A 17,946-nucleotide genomic window follows, 5' to 3' on the forward strand; every position below is an offset into this window, starting at 1 on the left:
TTATAATCTTGCACTCTATAGACCACATTCAACCCCGCCGCAATCAGATCATTCTCCCCACATAAAGCTTCCCGCCAGCATGAGAAGCAAGCATCACGAACTCCGTACTGCAGCAATCCTATGCTAACCAGAGCCAGCGGTTATACAGCGCGTCAAGTCGGCATCCGTCACTGTCGACGGGGCGCTGATCTCCTCCATCGGCAAAGGCGTCCTGGTCCTGGGCGCCATCGCCAAAGACGACACCGCAAAAGATGTCGAGTCCATGGCCGGGAAGGTCCTGAAGCTGAAGCTGTGGGATGATGACGAAGGCGGCCGCGTAAGTCACGCCTTTGAAGTGCTCTAGCATGCACTGGGGCTCATTCTAGGTAGTGGAAGCGGAGCGTCATGGATATCGGAGGAGAGGTGCTGTGTGGTACGGATGGCTACGCTCTATTGTACTATTACTGAGTTGACCGGCACGCTCTTAGTCTCTCAGTTCACCCTTCTCGCCTCCACCAAGAAAGGGAACAAGCCAGACTTTCGTCAGTCTGCGGCAGGTGTAAAAGCAAAAGAGCTCTATCAGGCCTTCTTCAAGAAAGTGCAAGAGCTACACGAGCCAGACAAAGTCAAAGATGGCATATTCGCCGCCATGATGGATGTCACACTATGTAACGATGGGCCGGTAGGTATAGACTTCAACTGCATAGATGGCGAGGTAAACCCTCAAAAGCCTCCCTCGAAAACAAAACACTGATGCTTTGCTTGCCCCACAGGTCACCATCCAGATCGATACGGATCCTCCTAAGATGGAAAGCCCGAGCGGCCTAGACAAGGTGGACTTGGACCCGGACTTGGTGGGCAATCTCACTAAGATCGTAAAGGAGTTCCAAATACCAGCGGAGCTCCTCGAGTAGATTTCGGCGCACTTCAATTGATACCAGCTACTAATGCCACATTGGTCGGCGTTATGGCAAATTTTGGCATACATTTCTACGTGGACACGATATCAGATTTATAGACCGATACATATTTAGACCTTGGAAGCAAAGCTATATACTTATTCCACTTGTGACTTGTTATCTATATGTGTAAATGTTTCAAGAGCAAGGGCAATAGCACTTGAAGCATTGAAGTGCCCTACTTCCCGATTGTAGGGTGAATTATTAACCAAGAACCTGATTAAATCGATGCAGGGAATTACCCCTCATATACCCCTCCACGTTTGTGTGAAGGTATATCTTGGGACGAAACAGAATCTCAATACTCCAAAAAACCCTCTTATCACTCTCCTGAGAACTTTGAATATGGCTCTATATACGGGCAGTAGACAACCTCACCTCAGAGTTGCATCGGAAATGCTCCATCTCGAGTTTCACCGAATTCTTGGCGATCGTAGAACCTTCTGGCGGCTCAAGCCTCACAAAAACCTCCAACCTCCAATCTCCAATCTCTCCACATTCTGTAGCCCTTCACTTCCAACACCTCAAATTCTTGTCCTGCCCAGAAAAGCTCCAGCATGGCTTCCAACAGTCCAGGTGAGCTCGAGTACGACCCCCAAATTTCGCGATTCAGGCATTAATGGAGAGGCAGAGCGAAGTCGCGTGTTCTTCGACATTCAAATTGGCGATCAAGAGGTCGGCAGAATATCTTTCGAGCTGGTAAGCTGTCCCATAGCACATTTGATTACTATCTTTATTTACTAAAATTCGCACAGTACAATGACCGTGAGCATCACCCAACCTCCCCTTCCACAGACTCGATCTGACCCGCAACGCAGTGGTCCCCAAAACAGCAGAGAATTTCCGCGCGCTATGCACCGGCGAGAAAGGCATTGGGAAGTCTGGCAAGCCGCTACACTTCAAGGGCTCTGGATTTCACCGAGTCATAAAGCAATTCATGATCCAGGGTGGTGACTTCACTATGGGCAATGGAACTGGAGGAGAATCCATATACGGGGAAAAGTTCGAGGACGAGAACTTCGCACTGAAACACGAGAAGCCCTTCCTGCTATCTATGGCGAATGCAGGCCCAGGTATTATATGGACAGTGAAGCCCTTGTAGCTCCTACTAACGAGGCTGCAGGCACCAACGGCTCCCAATTCTTCATTACTACGGTCCCAACACCCCACTTGGACAAGAAGCACGTCGTCTTTGGCGAAGTCATCAACGGCAAGAGCATCGTGCGGCAGATTGAGAATCTCAGTACCCACAATGGCGACAAGCCCATTTCAGACGCCACGATCATCGGTACATTTGATACCCCTCTCCGACTACTCAAGTACCCAGCATTTATTCTAACACACTCCCAGACTGTGGCGAGCTCAAAGGCGCCGACTACACCAAATGCGTCGAAAAGACGCCCGACTCCACCGGCGACCCCTTCGAGGACTACCCGGAAGACCAAGCAACCCCAGAAAAGGAGCTCACAGGGGCGGACATCCTCAAGATCGCCTCCACCCTCAAGGACCTCGGCAACACAGCCTTCAAAGCCGGCAACCTTAAGCTCGGCCTCGCAAAGTACCAAAAGGGTCTCCGCTACCTGCACGAGTACCCGGAACCGCTCGACTCGGACCCCCCGGAGCTCGGCAAGCAGCTGTCGGCCCTGAAGTTCAGTCTGCACAACAACTCGGCTCTCATGCAGTACAAGCTGCACGACTACGCTGACGCGGATTCCAGCGCGACCAAGGCGCTCGAGGTGCCGGGCGCGACGGAGGCGGAGAAGGGGAAGGCGTACTTCCGACGTGCGTTGGCGCGGGCCAGCAAGAAGAATGATGAGGAGGCGATTGTGGATCTCGAGGCCGCGGCGAAGTGTGTGCCTGGGGATGCGGCGGTGGCGAAGGAGTTGAAGGTTGTGAAGGATCGACTGGCGGAGCGGAAGAAGAGGGAGAAGGCGGCGTATAAGAACGCGTTCAACTTCGATTGAAGTGAGCGCGTCATGGGCTAGGATCAAGGAGTTGAATGCAGCAGTGCAGTTGACGATCTGAGAAGCAGGATGAAAAGCGGCTTAATACCTAGGAAAATGTAATAGTCATTAGCACAAATGTGTTAGACAGATGATTGCATTGTGAGTGAGGAACTCAAGATCATATCTCTTCAAGAGTTAGTAGTCTACTGCAGGTACCCTCGATTCGATAACCTTACTAACAAGAAAAAAAGGCACATCTTGCGTTTTATCCGATTCTGCTCCGCCCCCTGTAAGCATGAGCAGCACAAACTTACTTTATAGCTCTAGCCCGCACGATACGGCCCTGTAACCGATGGGCGTGAATGATATCGGTGAATAGAAAAGCGCAATGTCGGACGTAGTACAGGCGGCTCGTATCCGCGTTGTCAGAGACCCTTTCCTCCGCCTCAAACTTCAGGTTTCAACTCTCAAGCTCTTCCAGCTAGTAGAACCCATTCTGTCAACCAGGATTACTAGATGCTAACAATCCTAGAAAACGTCCATATCTTTGCCCAGAGACGAGGCCATGACATTAAGAGAGCTTCCAAAACATGCGCATAGCCCCATTGAGACGATATCAGCCGCCCTAGCCGGTGTGCTTGCAGCTCCACATTCCTGCTAGATCATGCGCGACCGCGAGAATAAATTCGATCTTAGGATAAGTTTCTTTCTGTGGAGCCTCTCGTAAGAAACCACAATGCAGGTGCCGTAATCAGCACTAGTGCCTCCTTCACAAAAGGGGCCAAAAAGGGAAGGTTTTAAGAAAACCAAGGAGCTCCTTGTAGAACTAGTTTCAGCTCACCTGCAACGCAAACTCATCCCGGGAGGTTCGAGAATCCTCCTTCCCGGCGACGGCAAAACAAATTTGCGAATCTCCTCTTCTGGCAACTCTTGGCAGCCGCGAGGTCTGCCAGAAAGTGTGGAGTACGCAACCCCTCCTCTAACTCAACCACCTGGACTTACGTCTTCTCCAAAACTCCCTCAAAAATACTACTTGGTTATGCGATCCACGTCCCGGTGTCAAATCCGTGCTAACTTGCGTGGTTGTTGCGCTATCCGTGAAAATGCTCAAAGACGGCGGGCGGCTCGAAAATCCTTCTTCTTGGCGGCGGCAAAACAAAATTGCGAACCTCTTCTACTTCTAGCAACTCTTGGCCTAATTATCTATCAGTGATGAAGTCTCTGTTTCTGAGACCCATCTCGCCAACATATCCCATCTCCCATGACTCCCCCTTCCCCATCTCAACCACGTGACCCCCATTCACGCCCCTCCCTCCCGACCTCAAAAAGATCCAGACCACACCAACTTCCGCAGCTCTCCGACCATCCCATTCAACTCCCCTCCCCTCCCCCGTCCCAAGGAGCTTCCCAGCTCCCTCTCCGCCAGGATCGTAGCCCCTACCCCATCCACCTCCCTCTTCAGAACTAAACCCATCACCTCGGCGCCATTATTCACAACTTCCGCAAAAGATGGCCTGATGAGGGGGTCTCAGCGCTTGGCGGGATTTTTAAAAATAGCCGCTTCAGCCACAAGTTTCTCGGTTCGTCAGAACACTAACAGCTGCATGAAATCCGACTATGTGGGGCCTGCTTTGCTAGCTTCCGGCTTGTTAGTTTTTTTTTAGTTTTTTTAGTTTTTTTAGCTTTTTTGTTCGGGGGATTAGAGCTGGGGCGGAGGTGACCTCTGGGATGGAAGCGAAAGGGGGGTTTGGTGGTTTTGCGTGAGGGAACCTTTTTAATAAGTTTTGGGGACAGTTGGGTGGATGCGAGTTGGAGGTGAGGGTACTACACCACTCCAACACGCCGCATGTGGTACCTCGACGTTCGTTCTAGCCCGCTGGACTCAAAACAAAATCAAGTCGTTTATGGACACTCAGGAAGCTGGCTAGGCCATCTCAGACGGGTGTGGTATAGGAGTGGCACCCTACGTATGAAAGTTTACAGCCTCCGGAACACAAGACCTGTTCTCGACCGTACTCACACACGGGAGCCACCGCAGACGACGCTTTGGGGTCTGCAAACACCGTGCGGACCCAGGCTATGAGAACTAAAGCCTGCGGTGTGTGACATTCATTCTCGAGCGTACTCACACACGGGATCCACCTCAGACGACGCTACAGGGCCGGAAAAGCACTGAAGCTCTAGGCTATCAGAATCCAACCCTACAGTTTACGACATTCGTCCCCGCACCTCCTCACACACAGGAACCCACCTCAGACGACGCCTTGGGGCCGGAAAAGCAGTGAATCTCTAGGCTATCAGAATCCAACCCTGCGGTTTATAACATTCGTTCTCAAAACGTACACACCCACATGAGCCATCTCAAGACGACGCCATAGGGCTGGAAAAGCAAGTGAATCTCCTGGGCTATGCGTGCGGGTTGTGACATCTTCGTGTGAAATATTTCTCGTAGGTTCGGGAGCCCCTTAGACGGTACTATGAACGTTGAAAAAGCAATGGATATCTAAGGATGTGAGATTCATAGACTTAGGAGGATAATTTATTTGGGTTGATATTCGAATATCTTGTGAGGGCCATCAGTAAAGCACAGTCGTGACCCGCCGTTATCTATGTGTGTACACCGGGCTAGCATCGTCTGAAGCGCCTCGAGGTGGTATCAGAGATTGAAATGAGATGTAAACTCACTGTTTTGAACAATCAGAAAACAGCCTGAGGAACCCCAAACGTCGTCATCACAAGGTAAAAACATGGCACAAGCATGACATTTATCAGTTATTCTGGTTATTAGCTGCTATACTGCTATGGAATTTAGTTTACTTCCGAGTATGCAAAGAGAGAGAAAGGAAAAGAAAGGGGTATTTAGTCGCCGTTTAGTCGCTGTCGTGCCGTCGTGTATGGACTCGCCCCCCTCATTCCTTCAGGAACTTCCGAATGACGAAGACTCCAACTTCCACTCCCTTCTTCGGTCCTCCGTTTTCGTAGGCCTTCTTGACAACGCCGTCCAGGATCTCCTGGATCAGGTTGGTGGGCATGGTCTGGGATTCCGCAGGAAGCTTGTGCGCGATGCGGAAGAACTTAGAAACCGTCTCGCGGACTTTGTGCTTCTCTTGCTTGACCCACCACTCGGCCCATACTTCCCGAGCAATAGGGACTTCCTGTTTTGATGCATGTACCACGGAGAATCCGACCTTCTGGCTATGGAGTTTGGCCAACTTTGTGCTGTCCTTCGTGAGCTCGGCGCAGAATCGTCGAATCTTGGAATCTAGAACAGCGAAATCGAGTAGGTGGTTGACAGAGTTCATAGGGCCTAGAGTCTGACCCAGGCCCGTAGATAGGTCGTTGACGATTACCATTGAACGCAATATAGGGTCTAGAATTGGCCCTAAGTACTGATTCATGAACGTCTTAGCTCCGGTCTTGGTTGGATAGACGAACAACAGCGATCCCTTCACAGAGAGTTCACTCAGGCGGTCCATGAGAATCGAGTGGCCAGTGAAGAGAAGTAACTCAGCAAACTCGTGGACATTGGTTGGTGGAATATATCTCTCAACGATAGAGACATGAACCGACAGTGGTGGGACGACGGGCTGTGGGGAAGGTTTCATGAGCTTCAGGTCGCCCTGATAGTCAGACACGCACACAGCGCTATCATAGATCTTAGTCGAGAAGTAACTGTCTCCGACAACAGTGGGGCCGGGAGTGGAAGGGGGGGAGGTCGGGACTTCGTCAAGCTTATATTGGCCCGGTACGGCATGGTAGACATTCATCCAAGTTGTTGGTACAGTCGGAGTGTTACGGTGTATGGTATCGATGATATCCGGGAACATATGGCCAGCTACCGAAGGGCAAGGCAACGCGTGAGACAGGACCTTGATTGATGTGTCGGGAGCTGGATCGGCGCTCTCCACTACAGAAAATGGTTAGTCTTTGCAAGTCGTGTTATATAGGTATCCACTTACGGAGCAATGTCTTGATTTTCAGTACCCACGGCTCGTCACTCGAAGAGGTTGGTTCTGGCGGGCCGGAGACACCTACTGCTTCGCCAGTGATTGTTTCGCCAGCTGGAGAGGTTGCGCTCATCGGCGGGCTCGCCAGGTTGGGATCGGGATTGTCTACTACACCGGAAGGGACCGTCCTAACGTGTGATGAATTCTCCCAATGGAGAGAGCCTCCTTCAGTCGGAGGAGTAATGACTGGAAGGCACCTAGGAACTTGTTCCAGGATGTCGGGGATTTTAGGGCAGCCATCATCGACTGCGCCAAGAATTGACACACGGCCTATCTGTGGAGTCAGATCTTGGAATGGATTATCTGAGCTCGGAAATCCGCCACATCCATTGCTCGCGAAGAAATCAAGGCCAGGGGAGAGGGCTTCGTGCGGAATTGACGCCGTGATATCGGTAAGGTCGAAAGCAGGGAGACGGTGGCCTCGAGCGAGTTTAGACGGAATTGGCGGAGAAATCGGGGCAAGGGGAAAGAAGGTGCCAGCAGTTAGGTCTACGACATGCGAATTGTCGTAGCCGGGAGAAGGCGTCGCAAGTTCCGGAGCTCGAACAGGGCGTGGGAGAGTGTCGGCGGCAAGGTCGAGGGTACCTAGGACAGGATCGGACCATTCTACGAGCGGGGAGGAAAGCGCCATGGCATGTTTGATACTGTGGACGGCCAAGAGGTCGCCGTCGGACGCGGTCTGGAGAGCATCGTCGAAGCTGCCGGTCCCGCGTTTGGGAGAAGCCGGGTCGATATCGAGCATGAGTGCCAGGTCCACCGGACAGCGCTGGAGATCTAAGGAACAGTAGGGATTAGCACCAGGCTTCTTCGCGAACGACACGCGAGAACCAAAGCGGCTTAGGCGACGGCGACGGTGGCTTGCGAGACTCGGGTGTGGTTGGCGAGGGTGCGGTGGTGGAGGTAGTCCGTAGTGGTGTGGGAACAACAAACGGCGGGGCGGACCAGCGACACGGCCGGCCAGACTGCGGACCAGCAGCAACGGGGGCCGGTTGGCAGCGTGGCCGTCTTCACCTTCACGCTTCACCCCTTCGAAACCACCGCGCGGCAGCAGCGCACAAACTGACGGCGAGGGCCTGGCGACGGGAGAGGCAGCCCGCATGGTCTAGATTTTGCACCGCCTGGCCGGTTCACGGGCGCCACACTGTGGAACAGACGGATGCCCGTGCGGCCCTGTCTGCTGATGCCGCCGCCGCTTGCAGGCATGCGGGCATTCGGGCCTGCGCCGAGGCAGCATCGACACGGAGCACGAGACGTTGCGCGGCTCGCTGCAGCAGCGACGGCGAGACAGTCGAGGGAGACCTCAATGCTCCGGCTGCTGCTCCCTATCGTCGGGCAGTGGCATCGAGCGCTATCGCCATTTTCTCCTCTCCTGGGGCCGCGAGGCACTGGGAGGCACTGGGAAGCCCTGGAGGCTTTCGAGGCCAGCGAGCGGCGGTCGAGGCCTGGCCTGGGGCTGTTGAGCATTGTCAGCGGACCTGGTGGACCCCGGGGGGATTCGAGACGACTCTTTTTGCGCGCACTCACGCTGCAGCATCCGCCCGCCCTATCCGTCGCTGCCATTCGCTCGTTCCGCTGGCCTTGCCGTCAGGTCGGCTGTCTGCATCTCCACAGGGCTGAACGCCTGCCCGCGCCACCATCAGACGAACGGGAGCAGGACTGGGGGGCGGATGGGAAAGGAGCATGGCATTCTCAGAGCCGGGCGTGTCGCCCTTCATAAGCTGGGAAACTGGTCCGAATTGCTGCGTGCCGCTGATCCCGGGAGGCCCGAGCGCGTCCAAGACGTGCGGCTGATTGGAACTGTGGCACACGGGATGACGATGATGTCGTCGGTGTGGCGCCCTCGCTGCTCGTCTGTGGTGGCATCGTCAGGAACAGCACCTCGACCAGCGGCCCCAGTGGCTCGGCCCGGACGCCGTGCAGCTGGGCACTCGCGTGGAGATCGCCCGCATCTTGGGGCCATCGAGATCAGGACCTGGTGATCTTCATGTGCCTGGAGGTGCCGGTGCTGTGGTGATGGCAGCGTCGACGAGTCCCAGCCTGCGTCGGTGACGATGGCTGGCGAGGGGTAGCGCCGATCCCGCACCTCAACCATGGAACGAGCCCTGTCGCCCGGCATTCTGGCTGGTGAATCAATTAGCAAATGGGCAGGCAGTGTGGACTCACGCCGTCTCAAGGATGTGAGGTATGATTGGGGCTGAGTGTTGCAGAAGAGCAGAAGTCAAAACCTTGGAAGCTGCAAACAGCTTGTGGGCATCCAGGCAGTTTATTGGCGGGCTTGCTCTTTGCAGAAGGTACGTTCCAATCTGGGAAGGATAGCAAGGCAGTCCAAACCCCACTTCTGGCACTGGAAAAGTCTATGCACGCAGACGTCAAGCAGCATCCAAAAAATTTGATTGGCACGCAGCTACTTTGTGAGAGTTGAGGGAGCTTAGCGGCCTCCTTTGCATTGACTAGAATGTCTTAGTTTATGTGACTGTTCTTTGTCCTTCTGGCCCGTAGCATAGCTGGTTAATCACAGACCAAAAGACCTCTAGCAATCAAATCACTAAGTCTATGTTTCTCACAGGAGCAACCATGCAATTAAAAGTCAAGCTAGATCTACCAGCAGAGCAGAATCCAGTAACAGGGCCAGATTCTTGTGATAGGGGCAGTCTCTTGTTATAGGGGCAATATCTTGTTATAGGGGCAATATCTTGTTATAGGGGCAATATCTTGTTATAGGGGCAAGACCTGGTGACAGGCCTAAGAATGAGCAGCATGCACAAGACCATTGATGGTGCTAATATGTAGTATATAAATACAACGACTCCTATCCTTCGGTACTACCCCTCAACTCATCCCATCTGATCCGCCCAACCTCCCTCTCATGCTCTCGTCTCAACGCCTTCTGGTCATTGACCTCAAACCAAAACGCCCACGTACTCCTCGCATTGATCTCGATATTGTCCCTACTCGACTGCAGCCCCACATGCTGCACCACCTGTGGCGCAAGTGCATACCTGTCCAACCCATCACGATTGGCATACTCCTCTATCAATGAGTCCGTCTGCCCATGCACCCGCTCGGCGAAGTAGCCCAGCAGTCCTGGCACCTGAGTGCGTGGGAAGACAAGCCCCTGTGTGCAGCAGCCGTACTTGTTCATCTTCACTACCCCTGAAAGGGGTTGAAGAGAGTACTTCCCGATCATGAAGACAAGGGCTGTGAAGGCGGGGACGGTAACAAGGCTTATTACTGCGAGAGCAAGGGGGTCGAGGTGCGGACGTGTCGAGGGGAATTGGTAGCGGATCGCAAGGAGCGTGAGTAGGCCGGTGAAGGTAGACAGAGCGAATGCTAGGTGTATGTTCGCGTACCAGTAGTCCGTCTGCTCCCACATCAACGCTGTCTCTGTGTAGAAGAGGCGTAGGTATAGCCATGGGCGAGTGACGCTGGCGTCGGGGAGTATTGAACGAGCTGGGGGTGTATGCCTGACGTCCGCGAGGGCATTGAGGACTCTAGCCATCCAGCCTTCGGCAAAAACGATGTCGTCTTCGAAAATGGCAATATAAGGCGCGTTGCTATTCAAGCAATATTCCAGGGTATATTTGTAGTCGCTGTGCCAGCACTTCGTAAGCTTCTGCGGCAACGGGAGACATCACAGCACCTACAAGAGTCCTTTCACGTAAAAGTTCCGCTTCTCCTCCGCCTCCTTGATCCGGGCGAGCTCTTCGTCCGGGATATCATATGTATCCGCCTTGTCCACCACCCTCCTAAGCCACGGGTCCTTCCAATTGGGATGTCCAGCTGGGTTTGTATCCGCGAATAAAATGGACAAGTGCAGCGCTTTGCGCTCTTCCTCCGTCAAGCCCTCTAACATCGACCCAATCGACTGAGCGAAGTAATTCATCTTCTCCCTCTTCACAGTCACAAAAGCCGCACATATCACCGGCTCCTCCCCGCCTCGTATGAGCTCGCCCGCGGCGCCATCGTCCGTCGTGTTGGCGTTCTCGATGTAGGCTGCAGCCTGTGCCTGGCGGTTGGCACTGTAGTGCAAGTCGTACACGCCCTCACTGCGGAAGAAGGCAGAGTGGGGGTTGCGCCAGTAGCGGAACTTGCAGTACTGGAATGCGAGCAGCCATAGGAGGAGGGACGCAAGAAAGGCGCGGAGAGCTGGACCTAGAGGTCCCGAGGATGTAGCATGGCGGATGAAGAGGCGCGGGAGGTGTCTTAGCTGCCGTAGGATAGGGGAAAGGAGCATTGTACACGGCTAGAGGTACGGGAGGGGTAGTGCAACATTAGGGCTTGAGTAATGCGGTATTTGAAGTCGTGATGGTGCTTGGAGTGATGAGAGACGCGACCCCTGCGTGAGGCTGATCCATGATATTAACCGTCCAATCATACTTCTACGGCTATCCACTGCTCTCGCTGTTAGTAGGAGAGCTCTATCTTCGTGGCCAAGCTCGATCAGGGATTGTACCATGTAAGCTGAGCTTTCTCGCCTCAAGAATTCTATAGAGCGTGGAGGGTTGAGAATTCTTTCTTTCACCGTGGAAAAATTTCGTCTGATTAGTGAGGAAAGTCTTGCCGAGAATTGATCACTTGTGCAATCTACGAATACACCCTGCTCCTACATCAACCAAACCCTCACACAATGAGCCTACTTCTAAGGAATAAATTGATACTCTCCAGCTAACTGCGGCAAATTGCAAGCTGTCGTCTCTTGGAACTGTCACACTCTCGATGTTTGAGTCACGTCCGGTAAGAATGGTTTTCGTTACAGCTGCTTCATCGATATATGCATCGTTTGTCTCATTCACATTTACTTTCAAAGACTTAGTTCTATCTTGTTGTCGCACTTTCGTTCTAATCCTCCTAAAATCTCAAGGCTTCATAAGAAAACATCGCAGTCACCAAACCGTCAGATGAATATGCTGTCCCGAAACTTTCCTCGCATCATCTCATTTGCTCCCCTACAACAGCCCTATGCATAGTATCATCCCGTCCATACAACCGTTTCAAATCCAAAGTCTCAAAATCTTTTTAACTTATCGACCTCATCGCTAAACACCATCACACTAAGCACTCCCCACAGAGCTAAACCAACTCCTCCCCACACCCACCTCTCCCAAACTCCCACAAAAATGAAGGTCCGCCCCCCCCATCCCCCCACCTCCTCTCCCACCCCTCACCCACCCATCCTCACCCTTCTAGATCCTAAAAGCCCAAACCGCCCTCCTCACAAACTGGGAAGTGGCCCAAATCCTCAAAACCGAAGCCGCCGAATACAGCGGCAGTGACGGCACCGCCCGCGAGCGCAAACCCCCACAAAACCTAAAAGACATGATGACAGGCGTACGCTCCCTCTCCTTCCCCTTCCCCTTCCCCTTCCCCTCCCCCTTTCCCCCCTCAACTCGTCCCCCATTCACCCATCTCACATCCACCTCCAGGCCTCCCTCTACCTCACCCGCCCAACCCACCCCTTCAACACCCCCACCTCGACCTACACCCCCACCTCGGTCGCGGGGACCGCCTCGCTCATGGCGCGGCTGTCGCCAAAGTACAAGCTCACCAAGGCCGAGTACATCATGCTGCTGAACCTGCGGCCGGTGAACATCATCGAGTTCGAGATGGTGGTTGAGGAGGCGGGCGTGCGGTTTGCCGAGAGCGAGCAGTGGGAGATTCTGGATGTGATCAAGGAGGTGCTGGGGCAGATGCCGGAGAAGGTAGAGCAGGCCGCGCAGGCGCAGGCACAGGCCAATGGGCATTAGAGGTGATGTGGTGGGGGTGGGAGGCACGTGGGAGGCAGGCAGTGTGATGGTGTTAAAGGGTTTCTTTTTCATATATCTGGAGGCTAGCTATGACGATAGGTTTCGCTCATATCTGAAGTCCTCCCAGCTGCGTGTACGAACTAGTTTAAGTCACGTGGAGAGCAGAGTAATGAAGGTTTCAGGATTCTTGTCACATCTAGCCATATCCACAGGCGTCGCCAATGTTTGAGGTTCAACCGCCTACTTACAGTCCAGAACAGCACAAAAATAGAGAGAAGAAATGCAAGAGAGCACAAGTCCAGTGCCGCCGGCCCCAACTCCCCTCACGCCGGCTCGGTATATCTCAGCGACATACAAAGAGAAACCCAGAGACAAACGCCGTATTCCTTTTAGCATGATATAGAGAAGCTCAAATGGAAACGAGGAAAATCCATCTCAGCTCATCTCGACCGCATAGCATATCAACCAACCGCAAGGTACAGCAGCCTAGTCCTTGCTCTTCTTCTTTTTCTTCTTCTCGACCTTCTCGCCGTCGTCATCCCGTTTCCGCTTCTTGCCTTCTGGTGCTGACTCGGTCTTCGACTTCTTCGCTTCCTTGGCTGCCTTCTTAGCTAGCTTAGCCTCCTTCTTCGCGGCCTTTTCGGCTTTGCGCTTCCTCTTCGCTTCCTTTTCGGCGGCCTTTGCTGCTTTCTTGTCGGCCTTGCTGAGTTCTGCGTCGCCCTTGCTGCTCTTCGCCTTCTTCGAGACCTTGGGAGACTCCGCTTCCGACTCGGAATCTGATGCGCCAGCGTCCGCGCTCTCGGACTCATTGTCACTGTCGACTTCTTCAATCATCTTGACGTCCTTGGATACGCCGTTCGTCTTCGCCTTCTTCGCCTTCTTCGCTGCTGCGGGCTCATCCCCGGCGAGACCGTCCGCATCTGCGTTGTACTTCCGGGCTTCTTTGACCTCCCATTTGCCGGTGCCGCTTTGAAGTGGTGGAATGCCTGAGCCCATAGCCTTGAGCGGCTTGCCTTCGAGTGCTCGTAGCCTCCTCTCGATCTGTACTCTGTGCATATGTCCCATCGCGGACTTCTCCTCTTCCGTAGGCTCGACTCCCTTGCCCTCACCACCAGTGCCCCAATCCGCCAGCGCGTCAACACGAAGCCCAAGCGCGGCCTTGCTAGCGAGCATTCTGGCAATCTTTCCCTTGTTGCGGCCGGTGGCTTGGCCGATCAGCGAAGCGTGATAGATAAGTCCGTATTTGGGAGTATCGTGTTTGGTCTTCAGAGCGCGGAAGAGGGCCTTCTCAGCACCGAGGATTTGCACAGTCGAACCGGGAGACTTGGCAAGGTTCATGAGGGAGCCAGCGTGAGCGATAAGCCGTGCACCGACCAACTCGCCAACCAAGGCTGTCAGATTTGGAGCAATTGCGGTCTGCATACACCGTTAGTGGGGGCCAGATATGAAGGTCTTGGGATTTGCATACCATGCGAGCGGTAAGGTAAGATGAGAGCTGCTGTCGGTACTCGGTGAACATGGCCACTTGTTCAGCCAACATCTTAATGCTGTCTAGATCCTCCTCTGTCATTTCGGTGCCCATGCTGACTTCAGCAGCCGCCTTCACGGCCGCTTCGATCTCTTCGGGCAATATAGTGGACAGGTCGGTCGAGTGAGCGTCAGTGCGCATACCCATCTGGAGAATAACTCGAGAGTACGCAACGTTGTCGTTGATGATCTTGGCCATCTCGGGGAAATGCCATCCGTACCATTCCTTGACTCGCATAGCGTAGGTGTTTAGTTCTTTATCGAGGTCATCGAGAAGCGCTGTGTTGCGTTAGTTTCCATAGCTGGGATGATTGAATTATAGGGCTCGAACTACGTACCGATAGCTTGAATAATCATGGTGTCGACCTTGTCGGGTGAAAACTTCAACTTGTGTCGGCTCAAGGAATGCGATAGACCCAGGTTCATAGTGTTGACGTCGCTCGGCAGAAGTCCAGGAATCAGAGACGTAAGGTGCTCTCTGATAGCTCGGTAGACGTCAAAGGTAGTCGAGTCGGCAACGGGTGCGAGGGACAGGCCTGGGAGCTTGTTGATCGCATTCGCTAGCTTGGGGTCGGCGACGGCGAGGGAGGCCTTGGTCTCATCTTTGAGGGTATCGAGCAGTTGGGCGAGGCGTGGGGTAACTTTTCCTTCGGTGATGGCAGCAGTTTCGTCGAGTGCGGTGGTGGCATTAGGATACTTGTCGAACTTCTTCAGCTTGAGCCTGAAAGCAGAGGATCAGTATCTGCTATTGCGCAACTCTCATATTCCCTGGGAAACTTACAGGCTGCATATTTGCTCTGCGCTCGCCATGTCGGACGCATCCCGCTGCAGCAGCTTCTTGTCCTTGGCCTTGAGAAGCGCATAGCCGGCCGACGTCTCGGTGAGGATAAAGAGAGGAGCCATTTCGGCTGGATTGGCAGGAGCAGAACGTTGGCGGTCGTTGGTGCGTGGGCTCTAGGTAGCTCCTGGTGTCTGGTGGGAATTTTTTGAGGATATTTTCTCGAGCTTGCCGTCCGAGCCAAGCCCGCCAAGCGTCTAACCGCAAGCGTCCTAGCCGAATCCCTCGACCACGGCGACTCTATCACTGTTCTCGATATTTGTATTCACTCCGAAAATAGTAGCATCGCCCTCTAAGATTTCACCAGACTCACGTACACAGACATCGGGCTAATTGTTGCCATGTCTAATTCCCTGAAGGGACCCTGAGATTCAAATCCACAGCTATACACCTTCGCATCGTGCACTACAAGCCTCAATGGCTACATCTACCGACCGAAAGGTCTCCGTGAGCCGCCCTCGGCCAACCCCTTCACGAATACAAGACCTTGCTGCGACGCCTGAATCACCTCGTACACCTCTCCTCCGCTCGACTTCCTCCATATACGGGTCTCCAGGAGGCAGCTTTCGATCCGAAGAGGAATACATAGTTCTTGAGCTGGGCTCCCGATACTTGCGAGGTGGTTTCCCAGGGGAAAGTGCACCAAGATGCACATTGAACTTCGGCCCAGATCAGCAGCGAAGAGTAGGAGACTATCGGCAGTGGAACCCAGAGTATGCCTCTAAGCGCAGGAAACGGAAACGAGGCGAAGAGTGGGGACGAGAGTACGAACTGTATCGAATGGACCTGAGGGATGAGGATTTGGGTTTGATCGAGGACAAATTTGAGAGAGCCATGCGGGAGGCCCACAACAAATACTTCTTGCTGGACCCCAAGCCACGTCGAGTGCTGCTTGCGCTGCCGCCTCTTATGCCCCGTGAACTGCTGTCAACGTTTCTGTCAGTTCTATTCACCAATTTTCAGGCGCCAAGTGTTACGCTTTTGTCGTCGCCAATACTGTCAGCCGTCGCTGCCGGCTTACGGTCGGCATTGGTGATAGATATGGGCTGGGCAGAAACTACAATCACTGGCGTGTACGAGTTTCGGGAGGTACATCAGCGCCGAAGCATACGAGCGGGAAAGTATTTAAGCGAAGAGATGGCTAAAATGCTCAACGAAGAGCTTGCTAAAAGGGGCATTGCAACTCCTGGAGACGACATTACTTTCGAAGAAGCAGAAGAAGTGCTCTCGCGAGTGGGCTGGTGCGACACGCTTGATGAAAAGACCTCAAATGGCGAGGATGAGTTTGTAGATGCCCCCGAAGAGCTACCCGATCCATCGATTTCGATTCCTTTTCCACTCGCAATTCCTCCAACTACTCTCACCTTACCTTTCTCAGCACTCTCGTCACCCGCAGAGACGGCTATATTCGCTTCGGCCACCCCACTTCATGACTTCGACGACCACGACCTCCCATTGCACATTCTCGCGTACCGTGCCCTTCTCTCACTTCCAATAGACGTCCGCAAGGTCTGCATGTCTCGCATCATCATCACAGGAGGCGTGTCCAACCTCCCTGGTCTCAAGACCCGCCTCCTCAAGGAAGTCGACAAGCTTGTCCAGCAAAAGCGATGGGACAACGTAAAATCATATGGGTCGGCAAATGAAAAGCACGAGCGTCTCATTCGGGAGCGACAGCAACGGCTACAAGCACGTACATCAGATTCTACGAAAGTGGCCGACACTACAGACCCGGATATCGAGTCTACGCCCGTGCTTGCAGGCCTTGCGGAGCCGGAAACGGACCCTATCGCAGACAAACTCGCTCATCTAAATATGAAGATGATACCCACTGCAACTAACATTGGGGGAGTGATTCGAGGGGTCGAGTCACTGGGAGCTTGGGCTGGTGCATCGCTCATCGCTCAGATGCGTGTGAAAGGAATCGTCGAGATTGAACGGGACAAATTCTTGCAGCACGGGCTACAAGGGGCCAGTCGAGAGAAGGAAATCAGTGTTGTTCCACAACGGCAGAGCATGGGTCCTGGGATGCGGCCTGGTGCAGGAGATAGAGGAAGCTGGACGCTTGGTGTGTGGGCTTAACGAGAGATGGAACTCGCCTAAGATTCTGTGTTTCATGAGCGGATAGTTGTAGCTAGATATACCCCATGGCTCCTGTACCACGACCTGTGATCAACGGAGTGATAGAAGTAAATTCAGATACTCGTTTGTGACTCTGATACAAACATTTGGTGCAACCTTCAATATAAAATACAATTCTTCAGGAGTTCTGTTTAGTCAGCTAAATTAACTTCACGTCTTATCTAACATCCATCCCTGTGTGGCGAGACGCCCGCCGTGACGAGACACCGCATATACTTCTCAACACAAACAAACCTAACATGCACTCGGGGTCATTGAAATTCTCGGAATAGCTGCCTTGAATTGCACACTGCCTTTCCACTTGATATCTTTTAGAAATGGTTCCTGCTTACCGTGCAGTACCACAATCCGCCGTGAGCCAACAACGAGTGCGTTACTTCGGACGGCCGTGGATGCGCCAAAAGTTCGTGCATCCTGCCAAGGATTTGTCAAGTTGCGGCTCATTGTATGGTGATCCGATCCCAAGCGCCGCGACAGCGTCCGAGAGGCAGTTGTGTTTCTGTGCTAATTCAAACTCCGCCAGCTTCGAATTGACAGGTGAGGAGGATCCGCTCATCCAGCCTGAAACAGCTTAGCTGTAATTTATCACAGCTGACGCTAGCTTTCTACCGCGACTCACGCCAGACCGACCACGCTTAAAGCTCGCTTGGAGCATGACTTGTGCATACGCCCACTCATTTGCCGCCCAGCCAGTACCGTGACAAGAAGTGTGCTTGTTCCTATAGATGGACGCATCAGTATCCCTTAACCCGTCGGGGTGCAACGCTCGGGCCAGTTTTCAGGCCCGTGCAGCAACACCGTGCT

General features: G+C 53.4%; 7 protein-coding genes across 7 annotated transcripts; 4 read left to right on the top strand and 3 right to left on the bottom strand.

The window, feature by feature from the left end:
* Positions 1-139: 139 nt before the first annotated feature.
* On the top strand, positions 140-893 carry BDZ99DRAFT_396253 (D-tyrosyl-tRNA deacylase-like protein; the record flags this gene model as incomplete). Its single annotated transcript, XM_033715980.1, has 4 exons — positions 140-316; positions 370-412; positions 468-661; positions 753-893. Coding segments are annotated over 4 exons (555 nt in total), but the record flags the coding sequence as incomplete, so codon positions are not given.
* A 313-nt stretch (positions 894-1,206) lies between these two features.
* BDZ99DRAFT_466711 (peptidyl-prolyl cis-trans isomerase 1) lies at positions 1,207-3,078 on the top strand. Its single transcript, XM_033720850.1, has 6 exons — positions 1,207-1,514; positions 1,570-1,637; positions 1,694-1,703; positions 1,757-2,011; positions 2,062-2,226; positions 2,289-3,078. The coding sequence occupies exons 1-6, from the start codon at positions 1,496-1,498 to the stop codon at positions 2,900-2,902; spliced, it is 1,131 nt and encodes a 376-aa protein (XP_033572004.1). The 5' UTR covers positions 1,207-1,495; the 3' UTR covers positions 2,903-3,078.
* Positions 3,079-5,556: 2,478 nt separating this feature from the next.
* BDZ99DRAFT_450549 (uncharacterized protein) lies at positions 5,557-7,566 on the bottom strand. Its single transcript, XM_033718171.1, has 2 exons — positions 6,844-7,566; positions 5,557-6,791 (listed from the first exon to the last, which is right to left on the bottom strand). Exons 1-2 carry the CDS (start codon positions 7,520-7,522, stop codon positions 5,794-5,796), a joined length of 1,677 nt encoding a protein of 558 aa, XP_033572005.1. The 5' UTR covers positions 7,523-7,566; the 3' UTR covers positions 5,557-5,793.
* A 2,044-nt stretch (positions 7,567-9,610) lies between these two features.
* Positions 9,611-11,191, bottom strand: BDZ99DRAFT_450552 (uncharacterized protein). Its single transcript, XM_033718172.1, has 2 exons — positions 10,536-11,191; positions 9,611-10,481 (listed from the first exon to the last, which is right to left on the bottom strand). The coding sequence occupies exons 1-2, from the start codon at positions 11,123-11,125 to the stop codon at positions 9,701-9,703; spliced, it is 1,371 nt and encodes a 456-aa protein (XP_033572006.1). The 5' UTR covers positions 11,126-11,191; the 3' UTR covers positions 9,611-9,700.
* A 326-nt stretch (positions 11,192-11,517) lies between these two features.
* BDZ99DRAFT_111972 (uncharacterized protein) lies at positions 11,518-12,746 on the top strand. The gene is made up of 4 exons (XM_033712419.1): positions 11,518-11,625; positions 11,948-12,014; positions 12,079-12,219; positions 12,315-12,746. The coding sequence occupies exons 2-4, from the start codon at positions 12,009-12,011 to the stop codon at positions 12,633-12,635; spliced, it is 468 nt and encodes a 155-aa protein (XP_033572007.1). The 5' UTR covers positions 11,518-11,625; positions 11,948-12,008; the 3' UTR covers positions 12,636-12,746.
* On the bottom strand, positions 12,687-15,119 carry BDZ99DRAFT_466714 (Nop domain-containing protein). Its single transcript, XM_033720851.1, has 4 exons — positions 14,944-15,119; positions 14,501-14,883; positions 14,104-14,441; positions 12,687-14,051 (listed from the first exon to the last, which is right to left on the bottom strand). Exons 1-4 carry the CDS (start codon positions 15,063-15,065, stop codon positions 13,122-13,124), a joined length of 1,773 nt encoding a protein of 590 aa, XP_033572008.1. The 5' UTR covers positions 15,066-15,119; the 3' UTR covers positions 12,687-13,121.
* Positions 15,120-15,290: 171 nt separating this feature from the next.
* BDZ99DRAFT_466715 (actin-like ATPase domain-containing protein) lies at positions 15,291-17,234 on the top strand. Its single transcript, XM_033720852.1, has one exon. It carries the CDS (start codon positions 15,418-15,420, stop codon positions 17,080-17,082), a length of 1,665 nt encoding a protein of 554 aa, XP_033572009.1. The 5' UTR covers positions 15,291-15,417; the 3' UTR covers positions 17,083-17,234.
* The last annotated feature ends 712 nt before the right edge of the window (positions 17,235-17,946 follow it).

The sequence above is a fragment of the Mytilinidion resinicola genome (genome assembly GCF_010093595.1).
Source record: "Mytilinidion resinicola strain CBS 304.34 unplaced genomic scaffold BDZ99scaffold_19, whole genome shotgun sequence".
Taxonomy (NCBI): domain Eukaryota; kingdom Fungi; phylum Ascomycota; class Dothideomycetes; order Mytilinidiales; family Mytilinidiaceae; genus Mytilinidion; species Mytilinidion resinicola.

Coding starts and splice junctions, on each gene's coding strand:
- BDZ99DRAFT_466711 (XM_033720850.1), top strand. Junction 2,012..2,061: donor TATGGCGAATGCAGGCCCAG/GTATTATATGGA, acceptor ACGAGGCTGCAG/GCACCAACGGCTCCCAATTC. Junction 2,227..2,288: donor TTCAGACGCCACGATCATCG/GTACATTTGATA, acceptor ACACACTCCCAG/ACTGTGGCGAGCTCAAAGGC.
- BDZ99DRAFT_450549 (XM_033718171.1), bottom strand. CDS start 7,522: ATGGCGCTTTCCTCCCCGCTCGTAGAATGGTCCGATCCTGTCCTAGGT. Junction 6,792..6,843: donor GAAAATCAAGACATTGCTCC/GTAAGTGGATAC, acceptor CATTTTCTGTAG/TGGAGAGCGCCGATCCAGCT.
- BDZ99DRAFT_450552 (XM_033718172.1), bottom strand. CDS start 11,125: ATGCTCCTTTCCCCTATCCTACGGCAGCTAAGACACCTCCCGCGCCTC. Junction 10,482..10,535: donor TTTTACGTGAAAGGACTCTT/GTAGGTGCTGTG, acceptor GTGCTGGCACAG/CGACTACAAATATACCCTGG.
- BDZ99DRAFT_111972 (XM_033712419.1), top strand. Junction 12,220..12,314: donor TAAAAGACATGATGACAGGC/GTACGCTCCCTC, acceptor ATCCACCTCCAG/GCCTCCCTCTACCTCACCCG.
- BDZ99DRAFT_466714 (XM_033720851.1), bottom strand. CDS start 15,065: ATGGCTCCTCTCTTTATCCTCACCGAGACGTCGGCCGGCTATGCGCTT. Junction 14,442..14,500: donor CATGATTATTCAAGCTATCG/GTACGTAGTTCG, acceptor AACGCAACACAG/CGCTTCTCGATGACCTCGAT. Junction 14,052..14,103: donor CTTACCTTACCGCTCGCATG/GTATGCAAATCC, acceptor CGGTGTATGCAG/ACCGCAATTGCTCCAAATCT.
- BDZ99DRAFT_466715 (XM_033720852.1), top strand. CDS start 15,418: ATGGCTACATCTACCGACCGAAAGGTCTCCGTGAGCCGCCCTCGGCCA.